Below are 24,978 nucleotides of genomic sequence, written 5' to 3'. Positions count from 1 at the left end.
GACAGTCCTGTAGCCCACTGTCTTCTGTGCATTGTTTTCTGTAATGCAAAAACAGAAAAACTACAAGGGCTGGTCTGCGAAGAGAGTGAGAGAAAAGAAGCTGGGTTCCAGAGAGAAGAATCTGGGCAGGGCACTGGGTGGATGGTGGAGCCACCCACAAAGATGGAAAGTGTAGGGTCTGAGAACAGGTCGGTGAGGAGAGATGGCGAGGTAGGTTTAGCTTGTCCAGTGGGCTGTCGGATGCTCAGGAATAAAGCTGGGGAGAGACCTGAGAACCAGCTGCCCCAGGTGATGGGTGAAACTGTCAGCTGTACACACTCAGGTGCAGAGGGCACGGCTTAGGACAGAGCCCTGGGAACACCCTTGTTTGTACCGACACTGATGGAGGAAAAAGGTCCTATTCATGAGGGAGGCTGGGAAGGAGAGTCAGGAGTAGGAGGGAAACCAGAAATGCATGGTGTCCCGGAAGGAAGCCGGGAGAGGAGGCGCTGGCCGTGTTTTGAATCCTGCCCGAAGCTTGAGTAAGACGGGGACAGACAGGTGACCGTTGGATTGCTCAACATGGAAATCTCTGGAGACCCAAGAAAGACTGTGGCTGTGGGGTGCAAACAGTGAGTAGATCTCCATGGAAAAGTTTTGCAAGGAAGGATGGTAGAAAAACAGGGCAATACCTGGGAGGGGGTGTGGCGCTATGGGTTCTGATTAAACTCTGTGACCCCAGCATCACCCAGCAGAGGATCAGGTAGGTACACAGGGCAACCGCAGAATGTCTGTTGAGTGAACCAACGAGACAGAAATAGAATGAGAGAGAGGTGTAAGGATAAACTGAAGACTGCAGAAAGATTCTGTCATCTGTCAGCTTTGAAAGTCCCTTCTTTATAAAAAGGAATAAATGGATAGGGGCAATCTTACTTGTGTCTGCATTTAGCATACATGATATCCCATCCATCATTACTGAAAATTTTTTTCTTGATTTGTGGCTGTGCTCGGTCTTTGTTATTGCTGTGTGTGGGCTTTCTCTAGTTGCAGCGAGCCGGGTTATACTCTCTAGTTGCAGAGCTCAGGCTTCTCATTGCGGAGGCTTCTCTTGCTGCTGCAGAGCTTGGGCTATTGGGCTCGCAGGCTTCAGTAGTCAGGCACACGGACTTAGTTGCCCCGAGATATGTGGAATCTTCCCGGGCAAGGGATCGAACCCATGTCCCCGGGATTGGCAGACGGATTCTTAACTACCGGACCACTAGGAAAGTGCCCCCAAACATCTTTTATGTTTGTTTACATTTTTTTCTTGAAGTGTTGCCGGGATCCAGCCCCAGCAGGATCCGGGATACCCTCAGGATGACGGCATAGGCGATAAGGAAAGTAAAAAGGGAAGAGAAAGAGGCTTGATCTTCCTTGGTTTACACAGAAAGCCAATAAAGCTCCTGTGTTCCAAGGAGTCATCCTGAAAGAAGAACAGAGAGAGAAAAGGAGAGAAAAGAAAAAAAGAATGACACGGGGAGACCAAGCTTCAGTGAGCAAGGCCCATAACTTTATTTTCAAAAGGGACTTTTATACCTTGACTTGTACATAGAGGGAAATGAAAGATGCAAAGTCATACAGCGTCAGCCCAAACATTACATCTGTTTTGTCTTTATCGAAACCAGGACTTTTTCTGCATACCTTTCCCATAAACAATATTGTGTACAATATCTTCTGGCCTTGGAGGCCTGTGGACATTTTATGACCCTTTTTTGATAAAGCCTGATCAGCCAGAAAACTTGTTTTCCCTTAAAGTGTTTCTTCTTTATTTCTCCCAGCCTCAGAAAGTACTAAACAGAGTTACATTCTCACAGAGCAAAGGTGCAGTGGGTCACAGCAAAGAAAGAACCAATTAGCTCAAAGGTCTGATGTGGTTAATTCCAAGGCTGCTACTTGTTTTTTTAAACATTCCAACTGTGTCAACTACTGCACTCCCAGGTGCACAATGGATACGGGATATGGGCACTTGGCAGCAAGCATTGGCACAGCAATGAAGCCCTTTACCAGTACTATCTATTCTAATAATTTTTCATCCCTTAAAGGACTCTATGCTCATTAGGACTTTTGGAATGTTTTGGCTTCCCATGCCTTTCAAGGTTGGGGAGTTGTGAACAATCATGTGTGTTAATTGCCAGAGTATGGATAAACCTGTCAGGCAAGCTAGAATGCCAACAGAGGGGTTAAAATAGAAATATTCCTTTCATGCCCAGGAGACTTATTAACTAAAGCCCTAAGTTGACTTTTTCCAGAGAAAGGTGGTCAGGGATAGCCCCCTGTTAATGTCAGAAGAGTTGGTGAAAGGCACAAAATAGTAAGACAGATTCTGGTTTTGGGGTGGATGCTCGAGCAGATCCAGGGGGTCCCTTGAGGCCTGATCTGCCTTTGCCTGTCAGGTTCTCTCCGCATGACCTTTGTCATGGGTGGGATCTCCCATGGTGGCTCCCGGCAAAGTGTAGTTTACACTGTTATGTTAGTTTGAAGTATACAGCAAAGTGATTCATATATGTATATGTGTGTATATATATATTCATATATACTTTTTCAGATTCTTATCCATTGTAGGTTATTACAAGATATTGAATATAGTTCCCTGTGCTATATAGTAGTCCTTGTTTGTTTGGGTTTTTTTTTTTCCTATTTTATATATAGTGGTGTGTTTATGTTAATCCCAAACTCCTAATTTATTTTCTCCCCTCCCATTCATCTTTTGTTGCCTTGTTTGATGACCCCAAGGGGAAGTGGTGGGTAAACATTTAGCTTCCTCCCAGACCCATTTTTCTGATGGACAAATAGAAGACAAGACAAGAATGTCCCATGGTCCCCAGTGAGTCACGAGAGGAGCTGAGGTTTCAACCCAGTCTGTACATTTCCAAAAGCTCACCCTCTTTCTTTGAAACCCACAGCAACATCCACACGTATATTCCTTCAGTTAGTCATTCTTTCGTTCATTCGCATACTTGGGAATGATTAACAATACAAGTTCTGGAGCCAGTCTGCCTGGGCTCTGACTCCAGCTTTGCCTCTTCTCAGCTGCGTGACTGTGAGCAAGCGGCTTCATTCAGTCGTCTCCCAGTTCCTCACCTATGGTGGTCTCCGTGCTCGGGGACGTCACCCCTGAGTTCTCCCTAAAAATGGGCTTCATAGTGAGCTTATGATGATGCCCAAGAGGAAAGTGTGAGGCACGGGGACTTGAGAGCTCTGGGGGGCTCCCTGGGATAGGGGACAAAGGCTCTCGGCACTTTTCTTGAAAGCAGGAGGTCTGTCCTCTTTGAGCCTCCAGCTACAGAAAGGAACTGGCTTTATGTGGAAGCCACAAGCTGCAAGTCTGTGTGTCAAAGAGAACCACCACAAAGCACTCCCCATCCCCACTCCCCGCAGCCCCAGGCGACCACTGAACCACTTTCCGTCTCCATCAGTTTGCCTTTTCTGGGCATTTCATATAAACGAGATCGTATGGTTTGTGGTCCTTTGTGACCGACTTCTTTCACTCTCCACAGTGTTATCAAGGTTCGCCTACGTATAATGCTGGTTTAGTCGCTATGTTGTGTCTGACTCTTTGCAACCCCATGGACTGTACCCTGCCAGCCTCCTCTGTCCATGGGATTTTCCAGGCAAGAATACTGGAGTGGGTTGCCATTTCCTTCTCCAGGGTATCTTCCCCACTGAGGGATCTAACCTGGGTCTCCTGCATTGCAGGCGGATTCTTTACCAACTGAGCCACCACGGAAGCCCTTCTCCATGTATGGCACACATCGGTACTTGTTCCTTTCATATTAATAGTTGAATATATAGTGGGCTTCCCAAGTGGTGCTAACCAGCTTGCCAATGCAGGAGACGTAAGAGACACAGGTTCGATCCCTTGGTGGGGAAGATCCCCTGGAGGGAGACAGGGAAACCCACTCCAGTATTCTTTTTTTTTTTTTTTTTTAAACCTTACAATATTGTATTGGTTTTGCCAAATATCGAAATGAATCCGCCACAGGTATACATGTGTTCCCCATCCTGAACTCTCCTCCCTCCTCCCTCCCCATACCATCCCTCTGGGTCGTCCCAGTGCACCAGCCCCAAGCATCCAGTATCGTGCATCGAACCTGGACTGGCGACTCGTTCCATATATGATATTATACGTATTTCAATGCCATTATCCCAAATCATCCCACCCTCTCCCTCTCCCACAGAGTCCAAAAGACTATTCTATACATCAGTGTCTCTTTTGCTGTCTCGTATACAGGGTTATTGTTACCATCTTTCTAAATTCCATATATATGCGTTAGTATACTGTATTGGTGTTTTTCTTTCTGGCTTACTTCACTCTGTATAATAGGCTCCAGTTTCATCCACCTCATTAGAACTGATTCAAATGTATTCTTTTTAATGGCTGAGTAATACTCCATTGTGTATATGTACCACAGCTTTCTTATCCATTCATCTGTTGATGGACATCTAGGTTGCTTCCATGTCCTGGCTATTATAAACAGTGCTGCGATGAACATTGGGGTACACATGTCTCTTTCAATTCTGGTTTCCTCAGTGTGTATGCCCAGCAGTGGGATTGCTTCCAGTATTCTTGCCTAGAGAATTCCGTGGACAGAGGAGCCTGGTGGGCTACAGTCCATGGGGTCGCTAAGAGTCAGACATAATTGAAGTGACTTAACACCCATGAACCCCATAGTAGGGACAGACATTTTATTTGTCCATTCATCAGTGGATAGGCATCAGCTTAACAGGTAGAGGGTGTTCTGTGAGGGTGATGAAAACATTCTGGAATTAGATGGTGGTGATGGTTGCAAAACATTCTGAGTACAGGAAAATTCACTGCATGGTAGACTTTAAACTGGTTCAAAGGCTGGATTTTTTAAAAATATTTATTTATTTGGCTATGTTGGGTCTTAGTTCCAGCACACAGGATCTTTCATAGTGGGCTTAGTTTCTATGAAGATTGTGGAATCTTAGTTCTCTGACCAGGGATCGAACCCATGTCTCCTGCATTGGGGACTGGACCACCAGAGAAGTCCCCAAAAGCTAGATTTTATGTCGTGTGAATTTTAATAAAAAAAAAAAAAAAGATGATGGCAGAAAGAGAATGAGAGAGAAGGACTCTGCCCTAAATCTCTTTCACCCTCCCTGTTTCCTATTCCATTTCTTTCTCAGTGGAAGTCCCCATGCAAAACAATTTTCATGGAATTAGATAAATTGACCTGATATCATAAGACCTGTGCTCTGAAAGGCAGGAAAAGAATTGTTTGCGCATTTTAAGACTTCCATTAGAACCAGGCTTCCTTGGATCCTGGTTTGGAAATTCCTCTGTCTCACCTATTTTGAAACCTCTTCCCTTTCCACCTCTTCTTTCTCGGGCTCTCTCTGCCTTCGGTTTCCCTGACTCTAATTTCCACCCTTCCCTGCACCTCTCAGAGGAAGAGTCCCAGGGATCCACCGCCCCAGCCCTCCCTGAGGCTTGTCATTGGAGTCAGGATTAGAACTCGGCTCCCAGATGGCCGTGAGTCACTGGCTGCTGACCGGTCTGGAGAGGAGGGGAGAAGGAGAGGGGCTGGGTCTTCCCTCCAGAGTCATCCGGGCCCCCTCCCCCCTCCATTTAACTGTAAATCTCAGTCAAGTGTCATTAGCCTAGAAGAGTTTCCCCGGGATTAGAGGGCACCCCACCCCATGACTTCCTTGTCCCCTTCCCTCAACCCGGAAAAACAGCATGGGCTGGGACAAAGAGAGTTAAAAGCTGTGTCAGCTGCTGGTCTGGGACAGACAGACAGAAGGAGGGGGACAGGTGGACAGCATGACAGGTGGACCGCGGGAGCGTGGACTGGCAGGGTAGCTGGCAGATGAAAGGACAAGCTGGTGGGTGGGCAGAGATAGCAGAGAAAGAGAGACCGACAGGCTGATTGCGACAGACACCTGGAGGAATCGGCAAGCAGAGAGACCGGGTGAGGAGGAGGCAGGCAGACACCGGTGCTGGAGGCGGGGGTGACCCTTGGGGGGATGGGCACAGAGAAGGATGGGTGTGTGGACTGTCCCCTCCTTGTGGAGTTGCTGGTGAAAGGGATGGGAACTGGAGGGTCCACTTGCCATCTCTGAGATGCTGCCTCTTGTCCCCCTCAGAACCTGGAAGTGGTCCACCATGAGGGCCAGCATCTTTTTGCTCCTGTGTTTCGTTGGTGAGTTACCCAGAGGGAAGGTGGGTGCCTCCCTCATGCGAATGCCGAGCGCTGAGGAGGGGAGGGCGGCTGGCAGATCGACGCCTCCATTCATTTCCATCTCCCGGGGTCATGTGCCTCTCTTCCTGCATCCACCAGCCCATCTCCCCTCTGTCTCTCCCTGTCACCACGTCTCTGTCCTTTCTGTCTCTGAATCTCTATTTCTGTCTTGAAGCATCTCTCTCCTCTCTCTTCCTCTCTGTGTCTCTGAGTGTTTCAGTGTGTCTCTCTCGGTGTATCATGGGTCTGTGTCTCCCTGTCTTTGACCTACCCCCCAGCCCCCGCCATCTCTGTTTCTTGTTTCTTTCTCTTGCCTTTCTCTTGCCCATTCTGTATCCCTCTTTTTTTTTTCAAATTTATGTATTTATTTGGCCACATCAGATCTTGGTTGCAGCACGTGGGATCTTCCGGGATCGTTCATTGAGGCGCGCAGACTTCCTAGTTGTTGCTTGTGTGCACCAGAGCTGCGTGCCCCTCTTTCTATCTGATCCACAGTCTCTAAGCCTCTGACTCCCGTCTCTCTGCCCTGTGTCCCTGCCTCAGGGTTCAGCCACGAGGCCAAAGAGAAGATCACTAATGGCACAGAGTGCATCCCTCACTCTCAGCCTTGGCAGGTGGGGCTGTTTGAGGGCACCCGTCTGCGCTGTGGGGGGGTCCTCATTGACCGCAGGTGGGTTCTCACGGCTGCTCACTGCAGCGGCAGGTAAGCCCCCACCTGGGAGCCTCCCTACTCAGGGTGGTCAAGGGAGCATGATGGGGAGGGGTGGGGCTCACAGGAGTAAGGAGATGGTCCTGCAACAAGAGAGCCTGAGGTTAGACTGGAAGTAGGACTTCCTCACAATGGGCCTGGGGTGGACCTGGGTGGGGAGCTGTGGGGTGGAGGGCAGGGGCCTTGCAACCTGCCCACCCAGGCCCTACGTTCTCTCATGGCTCATTTCCTTCCCACATGGTGTGTGTCACCAGTCCAGCATCCCCTGGCCCAGTCTGAGCCGTGGGCCCATGTCTGACCCAAACTCTCTGTGCACTGTCAAAGGCTATATCTGGTACCTCTCTGGGCCTCAGTGGTCCCATCTGTAAAATGAGGGCATTGGGCTTCATAAGTCTGATGCTCTAAGATATGGATGGAGAGGCAGAGAGATGTGGGGACAGGGAGGGACACCAGCAGGACAAACAGAATCTATTCATCATTTCCCCCTTCATTTAGTTGACAATAGTGATGACCCAGGCTTTCTGCTGGGTGGTAGGAATGGGGCAGTGAACAGGACTAACGGATGTCCCTGCCTCCGTGGGCATCACCAGCTAAGAGAATCAGAATCAGAAAGTGACACAGTGGCTTGGAGAGGACAAATAGGACGAACGCTAGAAAAGGAGAGATGGCAATGGAAATAGAGACCAAGAGATGGGAAGAGACAGAGAGAGTGAGAGCAAGGGAATGAAGGAGCAAGAGAAAGCCATCAAGGTGCCGAGTAGTAGAGAGGAGCAGGGGGTCTGGGAGCCCCGGGATAGCCCACCCACCACCCGCCATGCCCCCCTAGCAGGTACTGGGTGCGCCTGGGAGAACACAGCCTGAGCAAACTGGACTGGACGGAACAGATCCGACGCAGTGGCCTCTCGGTGACCCACCCCAGCTACCGAGGCAACCTGGGGAACCATGACAATGACCTCCGGCTTCTTCGACTGGGCACCCCTGTCCGGCTGACCACCAGCGTCCAGCCCCTGCCCCTGCCCACGACTTGTGCAACAGCTGGCACCGAGTGCCACATCTCAGGCTGGGGCACCACCAACCACCCATGGAGTAAGGGGGTCCCGGGGTCAGGGGTCAGAGGGACAGAGCTGGGGGTATAGGGTGAGAGGTCAAGGGTCTTGCCTTCTCAGAGGAAGGATGGGTAAATGGTCCCCCATCAGGATCATGCCCTGGGATCTGAGAATATGGTACATCAAGGGCCTTGGGAGTCAAAGTGTTTCAGTGGTTGAATATGGAGTCGGAAGTCATGGGTCAGGGATGAGGTTAGAGGCAGAGAGATGTCAAGGGTCATCAGACTAGAGAAAAAGGCATAGATAATAGAATCTTGAGGTCATGGGTCATGGACTCCGGTGTTGGTCACTGTGGAGTTGAGGTCATAGGACCCAGATATCGACCGCAATCTGAGGATGGAAACTGGGGTTCCATCAAGCGTCACCGGTCTGGGACTGGAAGCCATAGGGTTTGGTCTGTGGAGCCAAAGGTTAGAGGTCATGGAGTCTGGGGTCAAGTAAACTAGGATCAGAGGCCACTTTGGAGTAGGAACCAGTGGTTTAGAGGATGCAGAGCTGAGGTCAGAGGTTAAGGTGAAGACAAGGAAGACAGAGACAGAGAGAAGACGTGAGGCCAAGGTGGGCTCAAAGGGTTATTTTAAAAGATTGAAGGTCAAAAGTCACAGTAGCTGGGATTGAAGAAGGTCAGGTCCAGAGTCACTGTATCTGAGTCACAGGCTAAAGGTCGGGGGGACTGGGCCAATGAATTGAAAACAAGAGCCACTATGTAATCAAATCATCTGAAATTTAAAGGCCCAAGGATTGTCTTGGAGGTCACAGGGAGGGGGTGGAGGATAAACTTGTATCGGGCTTCCATGAGGCCTCTTTGGGGGTGGGGGGGTGGCGGGATGAGGGAAGCACTGGGGGATCCTCCAGCATCCATCTTCCATCTCCAGGCCCATTCCCAGACCGACTCCAGTGCCTCAGCCTCTCCATCGTCTCCAATGCCACCTGCCGGGCAGTGTTCCCAGGGAGAATCACTGACAACATGGTGTGTGCGGGCGGCAAAGCTGGAGAGGATGCCTGCCAGGTGAGTGACTTGCAGGCAACACCCAGGACAGGAGGGAGGGGAGGGAGAACGGGGTGGGGTGGGGGGGCGGGGAGAGGGCAAGTCAGGGGAGCCGGGGAGACAGATGAGGTCAGAAAGAAGGAGAGGCACAGAAGGCGCCAGGGAGAGAGCCCAGGGAGTGGAGGGCAGAGAGGGAGCGCAGGTACAGAGCAGGAGAGATTTGGGGTGGGGCACAAAGGGAGGGAGAGCAAAAGGTAGCGGACATTCGGAGCTCAGGCAGGTGACCGCGTGTCTCTCCAGTCCTGAGTCTTCCCCATACCATCCATCCTCCTGTTGGTGCTGGCCCAGGTGAGAACCATTCCTGGATGGAGCAGGAGAGAGGGGCCGGAGGGCTCTCTCATCTCAATCCGGCTAGCTTGTCTTGTTGGTCCTCCAGCTAGAAGACTGCCCCTCCCTATTGGCCAGGGCCTCAGCCAGAGTCCTGGAGAGGACTCTTGAGATGTCCGGTCTTCTTTCTCTACCATTGGTCACTGGTACCGCTGTCCTCTTCCCTCATTGGTCAGGGCCCTAGCCATGTTCCTTGAGCCGGCATGGAGTCCCGCCCTCCTCCACTGGGATTGGTCATTGGTGCCTGCACTCTCTTCCCTCATTGGTCAGGGCTCAGCCATTGTCTTTGAGAAAACCCTCTACCCTGGCATAGAGGCCTGCCCTCCTTCCCTGGGATTGGCTCCTAGGGACAATGTGTTCTTCACTAGTCACTGTTGTCCTCTGGAAACGTGGCTGTGCTTGTTTTCTCTGATGACAAGGCATGGAGCCACCGTTCTCAAGGCCCAATACATGGGTGAGGGGGCAGGAGGCAAACTGGAACAGGGTTTCCCCATGTTCATACCATGCTACTACACCTCTTGTCTTCCAGGGTGATTCCGGGGGTCCCCTGGTGTGTGGCGGGGTCCTTCAGGGTCTGGTGTCCTGGGGATCCGTGGGGCCTTGCGGACAAGAAGGCATCCCAGGGGTCTACACCAATGTTTGCAAATACGTGGACTGGATCCAGACGGTCATGAGGAGCAACTGACCTGCTGTCTGCATCGTCATACCTCAGCTTGGGGGCCACTCTGAGCGCCAACACCATCTCCATCGTCACCTCTAGCTCCCACTCTTCTTGAGCAGGGGATCTTCTTGGCAGAATTCCCAACTCCAGCCAGCCCTCCTAAGACCCACGGTTGAAGTGGAAGGAAGTGTGTGACTGTCTGGAATAAATAAACCTGGAGGAGGGGCTGTGTCTATTTGAATCCCTCTGCTGGTTGAGATTAGAGGGAGGGCTCATCAGTTACCCTCCCCATAGGTGCTGAAATAAAGATGAGAGAGGTTAAGGGTTTTCCCTCAGGAGCCTCAGGTGAATGCACTAGAGAAAATTACATTAGAAATTAAGGCCATTTTTCTCAATCTGCCACAACAGGAACTTATAAGTTTAGAGCTTATAAACTTTTCAAAGGGCCATCAAGGACCTGACATGGGGCGGTGTGTTTGTGTGTGTGTGTGTTGGTGGGGCGGTGAGGGGACAAGGTTGTCAGCTCCAAAATACCAAATGAAAGCTGCAAGATCAAAATTCACTAGCATTTAATTAAATGTCTATAAAACATAACATTCTTCCCACAAGCCAACTGCAACTTGGCTCAGCCGGAGTTGAGCATGTGTTATATTTAATGTGGGGTGCAGGTCTATTTTGATGTCTATGATGATAGACAGGGGGTTTAGCCCTAGAAAGCAAGAGGACCCAGCCTTGGTCTTAAAATAGTTCTGCCCACCTCTTAGGGTCAGTCTTCATAACCTCTCCAGAAGTTAGAAAGAGAATTTCTTCTCCCCAATGAATGGAGGGGACACTTGAAATGGGAGAGGGAGAGGGGCGATCAGGACAGCCATGGCAACATTTTGCTGGATGCCTGCTGTACCCGGCTCTCCTTGAGTCTTCATCCCAACCCCCTGAGGCAGAGCTGTCACCCCCACCTCACAGATGAAGAAACTGAGCCTCAGCCGGGTGGAGTCCTTCATCCCACGTCACTGTGGTAGGAAGGGGCAGTGCCCAGATTTGGGGCCAAGGCTGGCTGCTGTCAGAACCCAAGCCTATCCCCTAGTCTTGCTTCACATCTCATTAGGGGAGAGAGGAGGGCAAGACAGAGAGAGATCTAAGTGATAATAAACAAGCCTGCAGAAGTAGGGATCGGCACTTGAGTTTTGCAGAGGAGGAAGCTGAGCTGGCTCAGATTCCGGAAGTCATCGGACCTAGGTCACAGAGTGAGTAAGGGCCACAGCTGGCTCCCGAGGACCCTGGGAGAAGGGTGGGCAGGGAAGTGAAGCCCCGGAGGAGCCCTCGGAGTGGCGGGGGTGCCGGCCCAGGGCGGACTTCCCTCTCCTGGGCCTGGAATCCCACAGGCCCCAACCTGCCTCCCCCACCCTCCTGCCTGCCCCTCCACCTGGCAGCAGCCCCACCTGTGTGATGCCTGAGTCCCCCCATTCCACTCCTTGGAACAGTGAAGGAAGGGGCCGGGGGGAGGAGCAAGGACAGGAGACAGACAGACTGGGAGAGGAGGAGGACTGAGAGGGATTTAGACATGGATGTGGGGAGAGACGGAAGGACAGGGATGGAGGGAGGCAGAGACGAGACAGAGGCACAAAGAAAGATGGAAAGAATTACAGGAGACGTGCAGAGACTGGGAGGGAAAAACAGCGTTGGATAAAGAGAGAGAAAGGATCAGAAAGAAAAATGGCACACACACATACACACAGAGAATTATAGAAAAGTGGGAGAGATGAAGGCAGATTCACAGTGACTGGAAAGGAAGCAGATAGACAGATGGGCGCATGCGTGTGAGGGGACACAGATGCACAGAGCAGACAGACCTGGGGACGCGATGGTGGCAGGTGGGCAACACATCCAAGGGCCCGGGCCAGGATGGGGAGTGCCCCCCGCACCCTGCCCGCCGGGTGCTAAGGCAGGGCTGGGAGGCCAGTCATCCTGGGCCCGCCCTGGGCCACCCCCTGCCTGCTCACCTTCCTGGTGCCTCCCGCTCCAAGACCTGCTGCATCAGCCACACTGCTGCCCCCTGAGCCCCAGCCCCAGCGCCCGTGAGTCTGGCGGTGGGGTGGGAGGGCGGAGGGAAGGCGCCCTGCTGAGGGTGCCAGGCCTCTGCCTGGCATCATTCCTCCTGCTCCGTCCTTCTCAGGGTGGAGGGATTGTGTCTGTCTGCCTTGATCTGTGTCTCCAGTAGGCTGCCCCAACCCCAATCTCAGTGTCCTCTGACCCCAGCTTCCATCACCTACTCCGAGCCTCCACCCCCACCCCCACTGGCCAGTTGACCAGCCCGACTCTGCCCTGTCTAGCTGTTCTCCCAAGGGGCAGGGGTTCAGCAGGGGTGGGGGTCAGAATGCTGTCCCAGGCTGCGCTCCCTCTTACACCCCAGATAGCTCTGGGGTGGGTTCTGAATGGAGCCTGGTTCCCTTTATGCCCCCATATCCAGCTGGCTGGGCCCTAAGTCTCAGGTGGGCAAGAAGGGCCTCTGAGGTCCCATGGCTGACTACACAGGGTCAGCCCATCCCTTGCCCTGGGCAAAGCCCTCCCCTAGCTTCTGGAGGTTCCAACTGGGATTGCATGCATATGTCCTCAGTCTCTCCAGTCGTGTCTGACTCTTTGGACCCCATGGACTGTAGCCCGTCAGGCTCCTCTGTCCATGGGATTTTTCAGGCAAGAATACTAGAGTGCGTTGCCATTTTCTTCTCTAGGGGATCTTCCCCACCCAGGGATGGAACCCGGTCTCCTGCATTGGCAGGCAGATTCTTTACTGCTGAGCCACTGGGGAAGCCCCCAACTGGGATTGGGCCCCTGCAAAGCCACCCTCCACAGTAGAGATTTATTTTAAAAATGTGGAGGTTGGGGTGCTGTGAGAACCAGGGAATTCCGCAAACCTGGCTGTTTCTCGCTGGGGGAGCAGGCGAGGGGGTGAGAGGGTCGCGGACCAGCCCTCCATCTCCCCAGGAAGTGATTTGACTCCTTGTCCCTCTAATCCCCAGAAGAACCTGGGGCCTGCCCCTCCCCGCTCCAGGCCATGATGACTCTGCAATTAATCATGTTTGCTCTGGTGACAGGTATGGTGGGGGGGGGGTGGGGACGGGCAGGGGCCTCCCAAGTCTCTAGGATTCCCAGCCCTCTGTGTGTAGACACTGACGGAGCTGATATTAAAAATACAGAATAACAGGGCATCTGAAAGAGTAGATGAGCCATAACAAGTCCTGGATGCCCCCTGCCACCTAAAGGTGTATTCCCTTTAGAGCTAGAATAAGGAGAGGGCAAAGAGCGTCCCAGAGGAGGGGCTACTGGTATGGAAGGATTTCATCTAATACCCAGCCTGTCCATACAGTGCGTCCTCCAGGATTATGATCCTCTTCCCCCCATTTCTGGGAGTCCTCTCACGCCTGGGCCCCCTCTTTGGCTTCTCCACCCTCTTCTAGGGCACGTTGGGGGAGAGACCAGAATCATCAAAGGCTACGAGTGCCCCCCTCATTCTCAGCCCTGGCAGGCGGCTCTGTTCCAGAAGACGAGGCTGCTCTGCGGGGCCACGCTCATCGCCCCCAGATGGCTTCTGACAGCAGCCCACTGCCGCAAGCCGTGGGTGCGGGGGCCGGGGCGGGGCCGGGAGGGGAGACGGCTGGAGATGGAGAGACGGGTGGAGAGGGCCTCGGGTGGGGACGGTGCATTTAGGGATCGGTGGGGACGGTGCGTTTAGGGATGGACGGTGGGATGGGCTGAGACTGAAGGTAGGAGGATGAAGGATTTCGGAAGCCGGGATGGCGCTGGGCTCGGGGTCGGATGTTGTGTTGAGGATAAGGTCGTGGTGGGCGATGGGGACGAGGTTGGAGGTGGAGCCGCGCTTCCTCATTCTTTTCGTCTCTCCCCCTCCCCACCACGCCTCTCTCCATCTCCTGTGTCTCCCTCCCCTTCCATCTCTGACCGAGGCGTGTCTCCCACTTCAGCCGATATGTGGTTCACCTGGGAGCGCACAGCCTCGGGCGGCAGGATGGCTGTGAGCAGACGCGAACTGCCACCAAGTCCTTCCCCCACCCAGACTTCAACAACAGCCTCCCCAACAAAGACCACCGCAACGACATCATGCTGGTGAAGATGGTGACCCCGGCCCACCTCACCTGGGCTGTGCGACCCCTCACCGTGTCACCGCGCTGTGTGCCTGCTGGTGCCAACTGCCTCATTTCCGGCTGGGGCACCATGTCCAGCCCCCAGTGTAGGGGCTCCAGAGGGGAATGTGATGGGGAGTGGGGGGGGGGCACGGTGGTTACGATTGCGGAAGGACAGTGGGAGCCAGAGGAACCTTCAAAGGCGAGAACTTGCAGTAATACAGGAGGCAGTGACCTGGGGGTGTCAATAGTGGTATAAGCCGAAAGGAAGAGTGGAAAAGTAGGGCTGGGGAGGGCAGAGACAAATGTTTGGGGCCTGGATTCAGCAGATCGGATGTACAGTTTCAGATTTATGACCTGCAGAGCTGTAGGTCCTTAGGCAAGTGGCTTCTCTATAAGATGAGAATAATCACACCCACCTTCTAGGTCTAGATAAGAGATAATGTTTATAGAGCAACTGGCATAAAGAATTTTACTTAATGGCATTACTGTTACTGTCGCTACAAGCAGAGAGGTGAGTTGGCTGCAAGCAAGAAGGATGGGAGCTGGGTGCAGAGAAAGGGCCTTGGTTCTCTCCTGGGGTTAGAGGCAGCCCTGCAGAGAGGAGAAGGGGACCAGGGGTTCTCATTCTCTCTGCCCCTTCATGTCGTCTCTACAGTGCACCTGCCCCATACCTTGCGATGCGCCAACGTCACCATCATCAAGCACAGGGAGTGTGAGGACGCCTACCCTGGCAACATCACGGACACCATGGTGTGTGCCAGTGTCCGCAAAGAGGGCAAGGACTCCTGCCAGGTCAGAGGGCAGGGCCTGGGTCTCTGACCACATTTCCATTTCCAACTCCCACCTCAGTTGCATCTTCATCAGCAACCAGAACCTCATTCCCCAACTTTCCCCGGCAACCCCCCAATCCCGCTCCACTCCTGGTTCCCATTTCTCACCTAAACACAATCTCCAGCTCTACTCCCATCCCCACCCCTATTTCCAACCCCAACCATCCACAGATCATTCTTTCTCTAGTTGTGGACTGCAGGCTTAATTGCGTGTGGGATTTTAGTTTCCTGACCAGAGATTGAACCCACGTCCCCTACACTGGAAGGCCGATTCTTATCCACTGGACCACCAGGGAAGCCCCCCCACTCCAGTCAGTTTTCTATCCTATCTTTGTTCTCACCCATAACTCTAACCTCATCCTCAATCCCACAGCCAATCTCATCTGCAATCTCCACCTCTCTTCCAACACCATCCCCACCTCCTCTCGAAGACCATGAACCTTTTCCCCTCTCGCCTCCTCTCTAACTGTTTCTCTTTTCTCCATCTCCAGGGTGACTCTGGGGGCCCTCTGGTCTGTAACGGGTCTCTTCAAGGCATCATCTCCTGGGGCCAGGATCCATGTGCTGTCTCCAAAAAGCCTGGTGTTTACACAAAGGTCTGCAAATATGTGGACTGGATCCAGAAGACCATGGAGAACAATTAGCCAGGACCTGCTGATCACAGCCCAATCCCCTAATCCCTACTTGGGGCTGTGGTTTTCTGTTCATTCTGTTAATAAGGAAGCCTGAGCCAGACCCCCTTCATGTACTTTGGTGGGGGGGGGGCCTTCTTGACCACAAAAGATGCTGTTAACTTAGTAATCAATGTGAGGTTTGGATTAGGAGACCTGGGTTCTGCTTCATTCTAACTTGTGACTCTGGGAGTGAAAATAGCTAGCTGTCTGGTTCACTATTGTACCTCCAGCTGCAAACCCAATTCCTGGCACACACTAAGGTTTCAATAAATATTTACTAAATGAATGAATCTTTTGAATGCTCACTGTGTGACCCTGGTCTCAGGGCTTTTAAATATGTTGACCGACATAATCTTCACAAAACCATACGAGGTTGGTGCTGTTACTATTACACCCATTTTGCAGATGAGGAAAACTAAGGCACAGAGATAGGAAGTTGCCTATTCACGGTCACACAGCCAGCAAGGAAGAGGAGCAAGGGATCATTTCTTAACAATACTGCCTTGATTAAGACTCCTTTCCTTATCTGTAAAATCGTGCGTGCAGAAGTATGCACACTACATCTGTCAGCCTGCACACAGCTGAGACCCAATAAAAGGAAGGGATCATTGTTTTCTTTCTAACCTTCATAATAGGCAGTTCATCAAGACCTGTGCAGGTGAATACAATAGCCACTAGCCACATATGGCTATTTAAAATTAAATTTAAATGGCCTAAAATCAGAAATGTAATCCTTGAGTCATACTCGTCGCATGTCAAAACCTCTGTAGCCACATGTGGCTGGTGGCTACCACCTTGGATAGCAAATACGGAGCTTCTCCATCACGGCCGAAAGTTCAATTGGATGGCACAAGAGCTGGACAAAACCTCTGGAATTAACCCACTTCTTGCTGGAGAAGATGCATCACAAATAGTGCAGAACTAGATCTCTCCTCACATTCTGCTCAGCTGGCAGGGGAGGTAGCTGGCAGGAGGAGTAAGAGCCCAGAGCTGGAACTGGGGCCTCTGCGTGCAGCAACCTAGACCTTGCTGTGTGACCTCCTGTGAGTCACTGCCCTCTCTGAGCCTCCCATTCCTCACCCAAAATGAGGGAGTTGGCTGAAGTGCCGTGAGATGCCCCTTGCAGCTTTCGGCCTCCTGTGACTCACTGGCCGGTGTGTCGCCTGGAGACACAGGTGGCAGGAAGGACAGGAAGTGACCGCACAGGATGCGGAACCTCCCCCTACACACAGGGGCTGGGACACACGAGGACACTGCTCTGGCTGTGGACGGATGCACACCCAAGCACAGAGCATCCCTCTGTGTCTGCACCTGCCTCTCTGTGTTTTCTTTTCCTTGTGTGTGTGTCTCTTGCTCCCACTCTTTTTCCTTCAATCTGTCTTATCTCTCTTTCCAGGTCAGCGGTCTGGCTTTTCCCATTACGTCACTATAAGTATGCATTTCCCTGTTTATTTATTTCCCCCTCTCTCTGCTTACAGTCATCTGTCTCCAACACTATGCCGGTGACCCCCGGGAAACTCCTGGGGATGTGGCCCCCGTCTCTCCTCACCTAAGAAGGCTTCTGGGAACACCAGACCTGGGGAAACCCCACGAAATCCAAGTTTAGAAAGGGTGTTTCAGGCACTGGGAGAAGCCTGTATTCCCGGGCCCCTCCCAGAGCAGGAATCTGGGGCCCAGCCTCACCCACGGCATAATTAGAGAGAGGGAAAGGGAGTGGGTACCTCCCTGGGGGGAGGGTGGGGAAACAGGCTCTTCGGGGTTAAAAGGGGAGGCCTGCCCAGGGGTCCCTTGGCAGAGAAGTCCAGCGGCCCACACGGCAGGGCTGAGGCACGTCTTCCCCTCTCCCCTCGACGGCTCCCAGGTGAGCGGCACGCTCCTCACCTTGGTGGGGGTGGGTCGCCAGAGCCCAGGTGGGCACCTTCGGATGGCGGGTAGGAGACTTGTTGGAGACTCATCTTCTTTATCCTCTTTATCCTCTGAGCCTCGAAGCTCCAGCCCATTTATATGAAGGAGGGCAGGAACCCGAAGCGCCGAGAGGCTGGCACCCGGGCCAGCCCGGGCCGGGAGGGCGCTGCCCTCAGGCGTGGGAAGGGGAGTGCGGGAGGATGCCAGAGGGGCGTCATTAGAGTAATTGCGCCCATCACTGGCGGTTCAGGCCAGAATCGCCAGGCTACCCACCCCTGCGCTGGCCGGCCTCAGGTTAAACGGGTCCCCAGCGGTTGGGGTGGCCCAGGATGCGCGGACGGGCAGGCAAGGTGGGGGTCTCGGACCCGGCAAGTGTTTTGAACTGCCCCCGTCGCTGCTTCTCCCCAGCACAGGTCCTTGCCATGACACCCCGACATCTCCACCTCTCCGCCGCCTCCGGCGCTCAGGGCGGCCTGGGGAAGCTGCTGCTGCTGCCGTTACTAGTGGCGCAATTCTGGGGTGAGGCGGGGAACGGGGCTTGGAGGGGGCCGCCGGGGAATGGGGCGGGCGGCGGGCGGGGGAAGGGGTGGCAATGGGAGAGTGGGCTGTTACCACCAAGCCTGCCGCGCACTTCTCCTCCCCTTGGGACCCCTAGCACTCACCCACCGGTTCGGAAAGGCCCGGCCCCAAGTCAGGCCCGCCTCTCTTCTAACTCCGCCCTAGCTATCCCAACCCTCTTCACTCCGCTAGGATCAGTACCACCCCCCCCACCCCACCCCACTCTCACCCCACCCCCCGCCACACACACACTTTGTCCTCGCCTTTCCCTTCCCCGCCCCTTCTTACTCCGCCCTATTTTAACCCCAAGTCTTTTCTTTGTTTTAAATATGTATTTATTTATTTGGCTGCGCCGGGTCTTAGTTGCAGCACACAGCTGCAACTTTCGGTTGGGGTATCTTTTTAGTTTCGACGCGCGGGATCTTTAGTCGCTGCCGGCGAACTCTTAGTTGAAGCCTGTGGAATCTAGTTCCCTCCAGAGACTGAACTCCTACGCCCTCTGCATTGGGAGTGTGGAGTCTCAGCCACCAGACCAACAGGGGGCGGTCCCTATCCCAGGTCTTGCCTTGAAGTATTTTGCCCTCACCCCTTCTGCTAGCGGGTAGCGTTACTCCCAACCCTAACTTTCACCCACCCTGCGCAGCGTTCTATCCCCGCCCCTTGCCACGCCCCTATTAGCCACGCCCCCACACCCCCGCCTCCTCCCCCGTATTCCTGACCTTCCAGTACTCGGTTCAGTCCTCACTCCTCCAGGATCAGCCTCAGGTCTCCTTGCAAGTGAAAGTGAAAGTGTCAGTCGCTCAGTCATGCACTATAGCCTGCCAGGCTCCTCTGTCCACGGGATTTCTCAGGCATGAATCCTGGACTGGGTTGCCATTGCTTCCTCCAGGGTATTTTCCCGACCCAGAGATCGAACGCGAGTCTCCTGCCTTGCAGGCAGATTCTTTTCTGTCTGAGCCACCAGGGGAAGCCCCTTAGGTCTCCTTTCCCCTCTCAAGCCGTTCTCCGCCCACTTCCATTCGGTTGCTTCGGGACCCCCAATTCCCACATACACCGTCGGGTTCAGGCTGTGCCCACCACCCACCAAAAAGCCCCGTCCTATGGCCTCACTCGGATCCCAAACCCAGTGCTTGCCATACTGTCCTGCTTGCTCTGACCCCCACCTGCTTTCTTTCTCCAGTCTCGGAGGCTCTTCTGCTCCCCGCAAACGACACAAGCTCCAACTTCGTGGCCTCCGGCGCCCCGTGTGCTCACGGCTCGCAGCCCTGGCAGGTGTCCCTCTTCAATGGCCTTTCGTTCCACTGCGCCGGCGTCCTGGTGGACAGGAGTTGGGTGCTCACCGCTGCACACTGCGGGAACAATAAGTAGGGGGAGCTCCTCTGGGGCGCTACGGGGGGCCTGGGGAGACGGGCCTCGGGGACCGGGCAGGAGGACGGGAGCACGTGAGGGTATGGACCTGCCAGCTCCACCTGGGGGCAGTCCTCGAGGGCTTCCTGTACGAGGAGAGGTGGGGTTGTGCTGTGGCCACGAGGGGGCAGTGTGGTCTTTCTCAGCGTTTCTAGGCCCATCCAAAGTCACTGCCTAGCCAAATCTCTTAGGGTTCCATTTGTCTTGTTTTTGTTGTTCAATCGCTAAGTCATGTCAGACTCTTTGTGACCCCATGGACTGCAGCACACCAGGCTTCCCTGTTTTTCACTATCTCCTGGAGTTTGCTCAAACTCATGTCCATTGAGTTGATGGTGCCATCCAACCATCTCATCCTCTGTTGTCCCTTTCTCCTCCTGTCCTCAATCTTTCCCAACATCAGGGTTTTCCATTTAGGTGTAGACTGTTGTGTGCAGCAGGCAGAAGTTGGGGTCTAGTGTGATTAGGACTTCAAAACTAAAAGAAATTATTCACCTTGTGAGTCCTCACTGAAGGAGGAAGAAAAGAGGAGGTTTACCCCTGGAGGCCCTCTGTGCTCAAATCCTGCAGAACTTAGGGACCCAAACCTGTGCTCATACCTCCCCATCCCCCCCACCTCAGGTCTCCAGCTCCCTTCTCCCCTACACACTGCTTCCTCAGACCTAGGAGTCCTAGCCCCCTCCACCATCAGACCCAAGAATCTAGGCCTCCAAGCCCCTTCTCCCTCAGACCTTGGAGTCTGCCAGCCCCCTCCCCTGCCAGGACCCGAGTCCACCCCGACCCCAGTGCCTGTACCCTCCTTCCCAGGGACTCAGGGTTCAGTCCCAGTCCCGATGAAGGTTTTGCCTCCTCTATGGCTCTTCCCTCCCCAGGCCCCTGTGGGCTCGAGTCGGGGATGACCACCTGCTGCTGCTGCAGGGCGAACAGCTGCGCCGGACGTCTCGTCCTATCGTCCACCCCAAGTACCAGCAGGGCTCGGGCCCCATCCTGCCGAGGCGCACGGACGAGCATGACCTCATGCTGCTGAAGCTCGGCAGGCCCGTGGTGCCGGGACCTCGAGTGCGGCCCCTGCGCCTGCCCTTCCGCTGCACGCAGCCCGGGGACCAGTGTCAGATCGCCGGCTGGGCCACCACATCCTCCCGGAGAGGCAAGAGCCTGGGGTCCCAGGGTGGGGCCTGGATCTCGGGGAAGGAGTATGAGGGGCTGGGACTCCTGGACGGAGGAGAGGTTGGGAGCCTGGGGCCTGGGAGGGGCACGGTCTGGGTATCGGGACTCCTGGGGCCTGGGGGGTTGAGGGGCCAGGGCCCAGGGTTACCCGATGCTTTCTCCTACCAGTGAAGTACAACAAGGGCCTGAGTTGCTCCAGGGTCACTATCCTGAGCCCTAAGGAGTGTGAAGTCTTCTATCCCGGCGTGATCACCAGCAACATGATGTGTGCAGGACTGGATCAGGGCCAGGACCCCTGCCAGGTACAGACTGGCCAGGGAGGGTCTCTGACTGGTGAGAGCAGGACAGGGAGGCTATGGGAAAACAGACACCCCCTACTCCCAGCCCAATTTCCTCCCCACGTCCAGCACTATCCCCAGCACTGCTATCCCAGCACTACCCCCAACATCAACTCCATGTTCAACTCTACTTCCTTGTGTCCACCTTCTCACGCCCAACCCTGTCTCCACCTCCACTCCCAAGCCCGTCTCCCCATCCTGTATGTGTTGCTCAGTCGTGTCTGACTCTGCGACCCCATGGGCTGTAGCCCTCCAGGCTCCTCTGTCCATGCAATTTCCCAGGCAAGAATATTGGAGCCAGTTGCCATTTTCTTCTCCCAACCCCTTCCTACCCCATCCTAAACCACATCCCCATCCTGAAGCCATTCCTAAACGCCCGCGTGCCAAGTTACTTCAGTCATGTCCGTCTCTTTGCAACCCTATGGACTGTAGCTCGCCTGGCTCCTCTGTCCATGGGATTCTCATACCAGAGTGGGTTGCCATGCCCTCCTCCAGGGGATCTTCCCAACCCAAGGATCGAACCCACATCTCTTACATCTCCTGCATTGGCAGGGGGGTTCTTTACCACTAGTGCCACCTGGGAAGCCCTCCTAAAGCCCGACCGCATCCTTATCTTTAGAGCCTGCTCCATCCCTCACCTACCGTGAATGACAGTCTCAGCGCCATCCTATCTCCAACTTCATCCCCACCCCATCCCACCTCAACCCAACCCCAACCTCAGCTTTATCCCAATCCAGCTCCAGGCCTACCCGACCCCTCCCTTCCTCATTAGTACCCGAAACCCCCAAGTGGCAGCCTTTCCGTTGGTGTATTTATTTGATCTCTCCTTCCTCCCACTCCCAGAGTGACTCTGGTGGCCCTCTGGTCTGTGATGAGACCCTGCAGGGCATCCTTTCGTGGGGCGTTTACCCCTGCGGCTCCGCCCAGCATCCAGCCGTCTACACTCAGATCTGCAAGTACCGCTCTTGGATAGAGAAGACCATCCGCTCCAACTGACGCAGGAGATGCCCTGTGACTCCTTCTCCACCTGCCCTCTTCCTCCGACTTCCCCTCCTTCCTCCAGCTGGGCTGGGCTCTCCCCCTGCCCCACTCAAATTTCTGCCGCCCATGCACACCTGCTAACATCTCTCCTCTTTCCTCACACCCCTTGCCCACTGCTGCTCTTTGCCCATGCTGAAGCTGAAATGCAGAAAGCGGTGGCCAACTTTTGTTCATGAGAAATGAAGCTGGTAGTCACTAGTCTCTGAGAGAAGTTATACATCACTCGACCTGGCCTTCTTCACCACTGCCTGCTGTGTGACCTTGGGCAAGCCAAGTACCTTTTCTGAGCCTCAGTTTAGCCTGACTTGGAAAGCCGGAACAATGAAGTGCTTACCTCATAAAACATGTCATGAGGAGACTATAACATGTGCATGTAGATTGTCATGGAAATTGCCACGTCAAGTATTAACATGATGGGTGGTGAACTCTGACTAAATGGCACCAGGTCCTGGTGGGCATGTGTGTGATTTTTGTGACCTGGGGAGAAAAGCGCAGGGGAAGCCTCTAATCCTAACCACCCTTTGCATTCCCAGCCCCATCCATCAGGACTGACGGGAGAATCGCATTTCTTTCTTCCTGTCAAGTTCTGTAGAGCACCTCTTAATCACTTCCTTCTTCCCTCCCACTGTTTCCCATGTTGGGGTCCACCCAACACCTGTTCCTCCTGTCCCAGGAACTGGGCTGTCTCTGAGTCATCTGGTACCTTCCATACCTTGCTAGGGCCACCGAAACTCAAGGGACCTCACCTTACAGGCATCTTAGCCTCTAAGACGAGAGGACCTCTCCCTACCTCAGTTGCTAAGTTTACGCCAAGAAACTCTCTGAAATTTAAGGGAAATGTTTCGGTTTCTTGGTTAGATCCATCCCCATCCAATTCCATCTCTACCACATCTCCATTCTCATTGGCCGATCTGACAACCAGACACTCCAACTCCATCCTCTCCCCTCACCTAAATTGGCTTTGAGCCTTTTGCCCTGAAAATTTGGGACAAAGGGGTTCTTGTCCTCTCCCTGAAACTGTTCTGGTGTAAATATTCCCATGCTAGGGGCTAAATGGGACTTCCCAGGTGGCGCTAGTGGTAAAGGATCAACCTGCCAAAGCAGGAAGATCCCCTGGAGGAGAAGATGACAACCCACTCCAATATTCTTGCCTGGGAAATCCCACAGACAGAGGAGCCTGGTGCACTACAGTCCATGGGGCCACAGAGAGTCGGACATAACTGAGCACACAGAACAGAGGCTGTTATACACGGAATCCAAGCAAAGCTAACAGAAGCCTGGGTGTCTCCTCCACTGAGCCTGGACTTTAGAGTGGTAACACAAGTGGAACACATGCACAATAGAAATTTTCTAACCTGCACAGGTTTCTTTGTTTTCTCTTTCCAACATCAATTTATTGAGCACCAGTTGTATGGCAGGCTCACTACTACGTGCTGGGAACACGGTGGTGACCAAAAGCTCCCTGTCCCCCAACAGAACCCATGGAAGACTGGGGCACAGCGTTTGAGCAGAGTCTACACAGCTCTCTTCCACTGTTTCCTCACCCCTATTAGCACACCCAGGAAACGCCAATGAAGCATATCAGCTGAGCTTATTATGCAAGAATCAGAGCGAAGTAGGTGGGAACTCAAAAACTCGATTCATTTTTAAAGGCAATTCACCCATTCCTTTAGTCACATCATAAGTGTTTATTGAGCTGTGTGCCATGCCAGGTCCTGGAGATGAATCAGACTAGTCTCTACCCTCAAGGAGCTGCTAGTCTGGTCCAGGAGACAGGCAAGCCTTACATTCTTGTCATTCAGGTCCCTATTCAAAGTCACTTCCTCAAGGAAGCCTTCCAGGATCTCCCTGGCTGAAAGCTTCTCCCCACTGTACTCCTCCGCACTGGTCACTAATCCATTGCTCTGTTTATTTCTTTTGCACACTTGTTACAGCAAAAATGATCTCAGTATCTGTTTACTCCATAATGGTCTGTCTCCTTCCCCTCACCCAGTCAATTCGGGCAGGGACTCTGATTTATTCACTGTGGTTTTCTAAGCACCTAGTCTGATGCCTGACACACAGAAGGCATTCAACGCATTGCCAAATTAACAAATAATACAAAACGATCAATGCTGTAACAGAAGAAGGCCCAGGGTTTCCCGAGGGCCTGAAGACTCCTTCTGAAGGAATCAGGGAAGGCTTTTCAGATAAGGGGACATATGCATGGGGTTTTAAAGGATAAGTAGGAGTTCACCAGGTAGAGAAGGAAATATATTTCTGTAACTCACTGTGTGACTTGAGCAAAATTCTTGAGTGCTATCTCTAGCTCAGCTATTTCCACTGTGAAAGAGAGATTGGTTAGACTCTTGTGAGAATGTAGTGAGAAAACATACGTGAAATGTTGACCCAACTGCCAGCAAAGAGAAATTGTCCAAAAAAAGCTAGCTATCAAAATATTCTATAAAGCAGTTACTATGGCACTTAGCACATAGTAGGTATTCAGTCTCTGGTCTCAAGGACGTCCCAGCCTGCAGAGGATATAAGGCAACTGCAGTCATGGATGATCTGTATTATGATGGAAGTGCAGGGCTCTGTAGAAGGGAGACAGGCATGTTTATTGAATCCCTACCACTGCTGTGCTCCATACATGTTAATCCTCCCACAGCCCCAGTTATTATTGCTGCTTAGTAGATGGAGCAACTGAGAGAGGTTCAGTGACTTGCCCAAGATCACACACTTAATAATGACCAGCACTGAGGTTTGGACCCAAATGGTCCAGTTCCAGAGTCCATGCTCCAAACCACTACATCATGGTGAAGTATACACATTCAAGGGAGCCCAGACCAAGCTTGATAATCAGTCTTA

General features: G+C 53.2%; 2 protein-coding genes and 1 long non-coding RNA gene across 9 annotated transcripts; 2 read left to right on the top strand and 1 right to left on the bottom strand.

Annotated features, from left to right (window-relative positions):
• Positions 1-512: 512 nt before the first annotated feature.
• Positions 513-10,316, top strand: KLK12 (kallikrein related peptidase 12). 5 transcript variants are annotated; one of them, XM_010815103.4, is made up of 6 exons: positions 513-611; positions 6,130-6,185; positions 6,768-6,927; positions 7,763-8,019; positions 8,915-9,048; positions 9,944-10,316. In XM_010815103.4, exons 1-6 carry the CDS (start codon positions 562-564, stop codon positions 10,097-10,099), a joined length of 813 nt encoding a protein of 270 aa, XP_010813405.1. In that variant the 5' UTR covers positions 513-561; the 3' UTR covers positions 10,100-10,316. The 5 variants fall into 5 exon arrangements, with proteins under 5 accessions (XP_010813405.1, XP_010813404.1, XP_005219434.1 ...); XM_010815102.4 differs by having other exon boundaries at positions 520-611; positions 7,760-8,019; XM_005219377.5 differs by lacking the exon at positions 513-611 and adding an exon at positions 5,671-5,954 and having other exon boundaries at positions 7,760-8,019.
• On the bottom strand, positions 10,288-19,433 carry LOC104974917 (uncharacterized). 2 transcript variants are annotated; one of them, XR_009491204.1, is made up of 4 exons: positions 19,345-19,433; positions 18,901-18,951; positions 17,600-18,680; positions 10,288-10,372 (listed from the first exon to the last, which is right to left on the bottom strand). It is a non-coding gene; the product is annotated as an uncharacterized lncRNA (long non-coding RNA). The 2 variants fall into 2 exon arrangements; XR_812918.4 differs by lacking the exon at positions 10,288-10,372 and having other exon boundaries at positions 10,628-18,680.
• KLK10 (kallikrein related peptidase 10) lies at positions 17,477-23,491 on the top strand. Of its 2 annotated transcripts, none has more exons than XM_005219301.5 (6): positions 17,477-17,649; positions 18,032-18,142; positions 19,362-19,545; positions 20,458-20,732; positions 20,921-21,054; positions 21,934-22,583. In XM_005219301.5, the coding sequence occupies exons 1-6, from the start codon at positions 17,643-17,645 to the stop codon at positions 22,084-22,086; spliced, it is 864 nt and encodes a 287-aa protein (XP_005219358.2). In that variant the 5' UTR covers positions 17,477-17,642; the 3' UTR covers positions 22,087-22,583. The 2 variants fall into 2 exon arrangements, with proteins under 2 accessions (XP_005219358.2, NP_001069358.1); NM_001075890.1 differs by having other exon boundaries at positions 17,518-17,579; positions 21,934-23,491.
• The last annotated feature ends 1,487 nt before the right edge of the window (positions 23,492-24,978 follow it).

This window comes from Bos taurus, chromosome 18, assembly GCF_002263795.3.
Source record: "Bos taurus isolate L1 Dominette 01449 registration number 42190680 breed Hereford chromosome 18, ARS-UCD2.0, whole genome shotgun sequence".
Classification (NCBI taxonomy): domain Eukaryota; kingdom Metazoa; phylum Chordata; class Mammalia; order Artiodactyla; family Bovidae; genus Bos; species Bos taurus.
Note: the sequence above shows the minus strand (reverse complement) of the source record. Positions and strands in the feature narration are given on the sequence as shown.

Bases quoted from the DNA above. Each gene is read 5' to 3' on its own strand.
- KLK12 (XM_010815102.4), top strand. From the start codon at position 562: ATGGAAATCTCTGGAGACCCAAGAAAGACTGTGGCTGTGGGGTGCAAA. The intron at 6,186-6,767 runs GTGAGTTACCCA...TCCCTGCCTCAG, and splicing joins TTTGCTCCTGTGTTTCGTTG to GGTTCAGCCACGAGGCCAAA. The intron at 9,049-9,943 runs GTGAGTGACTTG...CTTGTCTTCCAG, and splicing joins CTGGAGAGGATGCCTGCCAG to GGTGATTCCGGGGGTCCCCT.
- KLK10 (XM_005219301.5), top strand. The intron at 19,546-20,457 runs GTAGGGGGAGCT...TTCCCTCCCCAG, and splicing joins GCACACTGCGGGAACAATAA to GCCCCTGTGGGCTCGAGTCG. The intron at 20,733-20,920 runs GCAAGAGCCTGG...TTCTCCTACCAG, and splicing joins CACCACATCCTCCCGGAGAG to TGAAGTACAACAAGGGCCTG.